At 36.5% G+C, this 7,137-nt stretch overlaps 1 protein-coding gene across 2 annotated transcripts; it reads right to left on the bottom strand.

Moving 5' to 3' along the window:
* Positions 1 to 229: 229 nt before the first annotated feature.
* LOC108364143 (putative nuclease HARBI1) lies at positions 230 to 2,565 on the bottom strand. Of its 2 annotated transcripts, none has more exons than XM_017617718.1 (4): positions 2,090 to 2,565; positions 1,456 to 1,986; positions 1,028 to 1,394; positions 230 to 969 (listed from the first exon to the last, which is right to left on the bottom strand). In XM_017617718.1, the coding sequence occupies exons 1-3, from the start codon at positions 2,374 to 2,376 to the stop codon at positions 1,361 to 1,363; spliced, it is 852 nt and encodes a 283-aa protein (XP_017473207.1). In that variant the 5' UTR covers positions 2,377 to 2,565; the 3' UTR covers positions 230 to 969; positions 1,028 to 1,360. The 2 variants fall into 2 exon arrangements, with proteins under 2 accessions (XP_017473207.1, XP_017473206.1); XM_017617717.1 differs by having other exon boundaries at positions 1,460 to 1,986.
* Positions 2,566 to 7,137: the final 4,572 nt, after the last annotated feature.

Raw genomic sequence — 7,137 nt, 5'->3', positions numbered from 1 at the left:
AGCTTCAAGTGGCTAAAAATGGCCGTTTATTTTTTAGAATTTTTTTCACCGAAGGCATTTCTTCCATATAAAAATAAATTGTGTTTATTCGTTATATGGAAGCAAATGCGACAAAAGTTCTAAAAAATAAACGGTAATTTTTAGCCACTAACTAAAATTGAATTGGCTATAAAACTGTGTACTCAAAAAAATTCTAGCACTTCAGAGAAAAAAAATTTAAATTTAAAAATTAATAATTAAAAATAAGTGACAAACAATGTCACTTTGAAATGGGGGTGCTATTAATATGACCGATACTGTATATTCAGTATTTAGTAACAAAATAGGGATATTCCCATACGTGATCAACATGTATTTGACAAATATCTATATTATAAATCAGCAATATATATTGACATGAAAGAGAAAAAATTGGAAGTGAATTAATTTGAAAAAATAAAAAACTTGCAATTCAACTGAAAGTGTAAATAAAATAAATAGTTGTTTTATTTGACGCTGTAACATACACCTATGGTCAAAGATGTAGCTTTTTTTTTAATATTTTCCGCTAAGTTTTCATGAAAGTGTAGTTTAGGTTAATTCAGTAAATTTTGATACTAATTTGCAGCTTCCTAATCGGATTTTTTAGAGAAATTTTAAGTATAAGTTAAGTATGGCCCCTTAAACTTTAGTATAACAAAGAGCAAGCTCAAAGATGCTGGAAAACTTAAAAAAAAATCTTTAAAAAAATCATGTTAATCAAAATTTAAAATTTTGCGAAAAATTAAGGAAAATTCAAATCTAATATAATAGAGGGCAATTTGAAGCTGAGAATAAATTTTCTTGATTTGGACAATTTTTTCCTGACGGTGTTAGCATATTCCTCCACACAAAATTGTTCCGTAGGTAAAAAGCAAGTTACGAAAGTATCTAAAAGTAAGTCGAATTCAACTCCGAAATCCCGTTGGCAAATTCTTTAGGAAGTATTTCCTGAAAATGCGATAATAATTAAATTATGCTTACCAGAAAGGTATAAAATATAGGTTACCTTTTTCTTTATTGGGGTCTACTTTGTACTGGATGGGATACGAGAAAATTCTTCAATATATCTCTTAATTTGAAGGCATTTTGTGATGCATTGTTCGAGCCTACCCTCCGAGCCTTTTGTAAAACATCAACTTGAAACATCACTCCGCCACAATCCTTTTTTAAAACCGTCGCCTTCCTCCTGGTCGAGATACTCCGCTGGACAACAGTAGCTTTAACAATTTTTTCAGCATATGCGGGGCTCATTTGCAAAGGACTTAAAAGTATTCTCCAACGGCAAGATAAAATTCCAAAGGCATTTTCAATTACGCGCCGTGCTCTGGACAACCGCTTGTTAAAAATTTGCCTGTCCAGAGGCAAGTTGGCTCCTTAATAAAATAAGTATGCATTTAATGAGGAAATAACTTAGTATAAATTATGTATTCATACAAAACTGGATATGGTCTCATTAAAAATGACTTCAATGGAAACGCGTTATCACCTACAAAGTAGTGCGGGAAACTTATATCAGTGTCTGGTAATATACCGTTTTCAGGCAGATCCAGTTTTCCATTGTATAAGAGTTTTCCAAAGCCTGAATTCCACAAAATGCCGCCATCACTCTGCGAACCGTAAGCCCCGATATCTATGCCAGTAAAAGTGTAATTGGCATCGCACACCGCCAGCAGAACAATAGAATACGTCCCTTTGTAATTGTAAAAAAGGGAGCCCGAGTTTGATGGGCAAAATATATTGATGTGTTTACCATCGATCGCACCAATACAATTAGGTAAATCCCACATTAAATAAAAGTCCGTGGCAATACGCTTCCATTCATCTTTCAGTGGAACTGACAAATAAACAGGACCAAGTATCTCCCACAAGACATCGCACGTTTCTCCAACGATTTCTTTCATGGTGGAGAGCCCTATTTTAAAAGCGCAGGAATAAAATGGCTTACTCCCTCCGTGAGCCAAGTAGCTAAAATTGAAATTTATTTAATTTTCATTTAATACCTGTAATGCTACTGCGCATCCACCTACGGAGGCAGCCTCCCAACCTAACTATAATGCAAGCAATTCACCTGAGGGTTAAGTATAAACGAAACTCTGGGGGAATAGATGGTCGGTTAGAATTTTTGCTTATTCGCTCTCTTATTAAACTAAGGAGCAAGACGAACACAGGCTTTTCCATTCGAATTGCTTGCTTGAATTCCTCAGTGAATCCAAAATGCGTGCTAAAAAATCCATGGTTGTCACGATTTTGCAGAGCAGGTCGCACCCAACAACTACGAACTCCATAAATCCTCTTAAAACACTCTCTGGCTTCCAGCAACATCAAAATAATCAATATGACTTCTATAGCTTCCATTTTTATGAGTTTTTTTTTATTTTAAACTATCACAACACAAAATTTTTGTTTTCAACACAGCGAGACATTTGCCGCCAACAAACTACAGCTGATTTTTGTTTATATACATTAACGCTTACATTGTGGCGCCGCTCTACGTTCATTCACGTCACGTCAGTTTCATACTTGAGCGTCACGTACGCAAAGTACTCATTCTGACGGGGCTATAAAGCAACTGAATGGTAGACGCGCTATAAATACATACATACATACGAGACGATAAATTGCCCTTTACTACATTCGTCGTGCTTTCGGCAACAAGTCAAATGACTTCTGCAACAAATGAACTGCGGCGTCTTGTCTTCGCCACTCGTCCAAATGAGCTCCCATGGTTTCGGCAACCGTTCAAATGGCGCGTTTGCTAGTTTCGTGAATAAGCATTCGAAATACTAATTTGCCAAAGTCAATATCAGAAGTATAGTTCACTTGCAGTGTCTGTATTTACAAGACAGCGCGCTTTGCGTATCGATACTACTAAGTCAACGCGCTGCTCAGTCATACAAAGCAGCAGTATTGATTGAGTATGCAATAGTTGGCGTTCAACGCATGCCAGTTGTAACGCAAGCCCGAAAGGTTGAGTGCAACACCAACACAATGCCACAATGTGTCTATACATGTACCTCGGCATGCTTATAGACATTGTATACAACATGTGTGTTAAGAACCAATATGAATGTTGGGTTGAGTTGTGTTTATGTGAATGTAGTGAAAGCAAAGAACGTAAATAACAAGAAGGGACAACTCGTTATAATTGTAGCGAAAGTGCGCAACAGGGGCGTGCCTTCTCTTTTGCCCTAGTGCGTTTTTTGATTGTATGAAAAGAGAAAGCACGCCCCTGTTGCGCACTTTCGCCACAATTATAACGAGTTGTCCCTTCTTGTTATCTACGTTCTTTGGTGAAAGTCCACTGTGAGTATGCATGTATGTGTAAATGAGCGAAATGCGGAAAGAAATTTCAGCAAACAGCTAGGGCACGATTGCCAGCGATCTTCAGGCAAAAATTAGATAGAAAGCTGCCATTAAAGTGTTTAGACACGAAAAAATCGGTGGAATGGATATTTTTAGAAAGTTCCGTTAAATTTTCCGTTGCTATTTAACTGGACTAGATATCAGGAAAAAGCATCTTAAGAAAAAAAAGGGACACTGTTACATGCCACAGGAGGTGAGTCATAGGAATTTTAAATAAACTTAAAGAAATTGATGTAGAATCCAAACCAACTAAATTGGAAAGTGTGTGTCTATACATTAAAGCGACTGAGTACAAGTATACAAGCGAAGGTAGCCCTTGAAATGTTTGTATTCACAAAATAAATTCAAATAAACTAAAATTTGATAAAATTAAATTAAACAAATCGAGTTAGAAAAATTAAGAGAATGTAAAATAAACGAAAATTCAAACTAAATAAATTCAAATTAAAGTAAAATAAAATAAAATTGAGACTAAATTCTTATAAATTAAACTGAAGTAAGATTAAATCAAATTAAAGTAAAACTATAATGTGATAAAAGTATCTAAACCACCTAAAATAAACTAGAAGTCACATAAAAACGAATACACATATGTACCAACCGCGCTACAGTGAACATACAGTGAGGAGCAAAACTGTAACATGGTGTAACATTTTTATTTCAGCCACCGCTATATTTCCAAGTTCTATCGACTTTCATCCTTTTGTTGTATATTATTGTTGGTACATCCCTACTCCCTCTCTCATAACGATTTGAAGTCAATACAACAACAATAAAAAAACCAGCAGACAAAAATGTAAATTAAGGCAGTTGTTACAGTTTTGCACTCACTCTCAGTTTTGCATTTGACAGTTTTCTCTTACTTAGTTGGAAGTCAGATGACTTTTTTCTGTATTGTAATTTATTGAAGAAGTGATCACCAGTAAATAATAGTTACTCAGGAACCATAAATGTTAATAATAGATTTACTGCGGAAAGGCGGGACCGCACGAAAAGTGGTAAAAAATTGTGGAATTTGCTACTTGAAAATGTTAAGACTGAGACAAATTTTGCCTAAAGTGTTCCCAAGGACAAAGGAAGTCTGTCAAAAAATATAACGGTACGATATCTTGTGAACTTAGCAGCAAGTAGCGATGCAGGCACTATTACAGAAGCGCTTAAGGTATTAAATTTTAACGCAAATCAATAGACAGCGAGGTGAAGAATTGCCAAATTGAGCGCAAAGGCATCATAAAGAAGAAAAAAGCAAATTTGATCAAAATACATGTGCGAGTGTGGCAGCATTTTGCTGCACCGCACGAAAACAGAACCGTTGCCTATTGGGATATGTGAGGCCGTTCAGAATGCAATAAAAAACATATTTTTAAGTTTCAATTGAAGGTTATTTAGTCTGACAAGACTAAATTAATCGCTTTCAATCAAATGACCGGCCTCGTATTGGATCAAGGACAAACTGTGAATCACGGTGTTCGGTCAATAATAGTTTGGGGTTGTATTTAAAAAATTGTGTTTGTCCGTTAGTACACATTATGCGTAAGGAACAGTATCTGTTCATATTTCAACAAAATTTACAAGATGTAGTCGAAAAAATTATAGTTTCTGCTGAAAAATCACTCAAAACACACTGCACATGTTCGCAAAGCCAGGATACAAAAGCAAAAATTTGCTAATTTGAAACGACCTCCGCAATCCGCGGACATGAATCTCATCGACAATTTGCGAAATCAACTAAAAGAACAGCTTAATAAGTATCAAAGTCCGTAAAATCGAGTACATGAGCTGTGAAAGCAAATTAAGGATATATGGGAGGATATACCACCAGAATTTTTACAGAGATACAAATAAGGTATGCATTGTGTTAGTAGTTCTTTTTTTTACGTGAAAATGGTTAAAAAGTTCTTAAAAATATATGAGTGCAAAACTGTAACATCTGTCTTAATTTACATTTTTGTCTGCTGGTTTTTTTTATTGTTGTTGTATTGACTTCAAATCGTTATGAGAGAGGGAGTAGGGATGTACCAATAAGAATATGCAACAAAAGTATGAAGTTCGTTAGAACTTGGAAAGATAGCGATGACTGAATTTAAAAGTGTTACAACATGTTACACTTTTGCCCGTCACTATACATACACACCTAATATAAATGGCATACATCTATGCATACATATGTATATAAACATATATCTAACTATAATAAATGAGTCAAGTCTAGAGATCGTATAAGTATAAAATATATAAATCAAGAAAATGTAGTGACGCTAGATATGCCTTACAGGTCCCCGCTGGGCAAGTGTAACGTCAGGGCCTTAGAAATCAAAACCAAAAAAGCGGAGATACGTCTTTCTCCAGTCACCCACCAACCCATAGGAGTACATAGTGATCAGCACCTAAGTACATACCAGAAAGGTGAACGACCGGAAAAATACATATGTAGCAATACAGGAGTAATAGAGAAAAATTTGGAGACTTGTGGAGTAAATAAAAAAGGAGAAGAAGGGCAAGGAGCACGCTTACATACATACATACATCAGGAGAGCGGACTCAACGCGGGAAGTGCGGTCACTGGAACTCCCACGCGCCAGTCACTGTGCTGTCAGCATATACATTATTCCCTTGTACATATTTATATGCATATATACTTCCACCGTCAGACCTACTTAGTTACTGTGCCGTGCCCATATTTATAAGCATACATATGTAAATACATATGCATATGTTGCCAGGGTCCAGTTTTTTTTTAAGCTTTGTAGATTTACTGAAAACGCCTTGGGGCAATGTCGCTCGTCGTTGCACCAAGGGTTTAATTTTGAAACGAAATAATCAAAGGCAAACACCACGGATTAATTCAATATATATAGCAAAGTGGCTTTATTAGTCAAATTGGTGAAATTATTTTTGGTATACAATATTACCTTGAGAAGTACGCAGGAGTGGTGGCTGGATCGCTTCCGGTGAGGTCGAAGTGCTCGATAGAAGTGACCGAGCTTAATCTTGAGCAGTTAAGTTTGACCTCCAAGCAACAAACTGTTTGGAGGGGAAACTTAACGAAGTTTTATATTCAAGCGGTAAACTAATATATGTACATGCTAACGGCTTAGCATTAATCAGGCTATTTATGTATATGTGCATCCGTTGCACATTTATGCAATTTTACATTAGGGTGGTTCACCCTTTTAAGTATTTGGTTTAGCATGGAGGCCTAAACATGCCGGCCCCCTTGCTATAAGCAACAGCAGTAAGTCGAGTCAGCCACCATTCCCTCACATGAGCAATTAAAGGAATTGTAAATATTAAAAAATTGTTAAATGAAATCTTGATTGAGCTGGATACGTAGTCATCACCATTGATGCTCGTTTCGGATTTCTCAGGCTGTGGGAGATAAGAGATTAAATAAAACAGGACATGGCTTGACATTTCAGTGCACAATTGTATATGTATTTATTCAAAATTCAAAATATATATTGCAGTTTGTAATTCATAACCGACGAGAAATTTTGAAAATGTAAAAAGGTAAGTATATTTTATTGCAGTGATTCAGGATCGGCAAGCCCCTGACAGTAGCCAGCCGAAGATGCTATTTTGTGCCACGAGAGGGCCGAAGGAGGTAGGCAGGGTGCCCGGAAGAATAATCTCCGGATAGACGTCTGCCCCCAGCACCAAGCGGATCGGAGCGGATGAGAAGAAATTTGGATCTGCCAACCGAATATTGGCATATGCCGTAGCTATCGAGCGGTCAACGCTAACGGTGGGGCT

The sequence above is a fragment of the Rhagoletis zephyria genome, unplaced genomic scaffold (assembly GCF_001687245.7).
Source record: "Rhagoletis zephyria isolate East Lansing unplaced genomic scaffold, Rhagoletis_zephyria_1.1 Rzeph_scaffold_01475, whole genome shotgun sequence".
Taxonomy (NCBI): domain Eukaryota; kingdom Metazoa; phylum Arthropoda; class Insecta; order Diptera; family Tephritidae; genus Rhagoletis; species Rhagoletis zephyria.
This window is presented reverse-complemented; position numbering and strand designations above follow the sequence as displayed.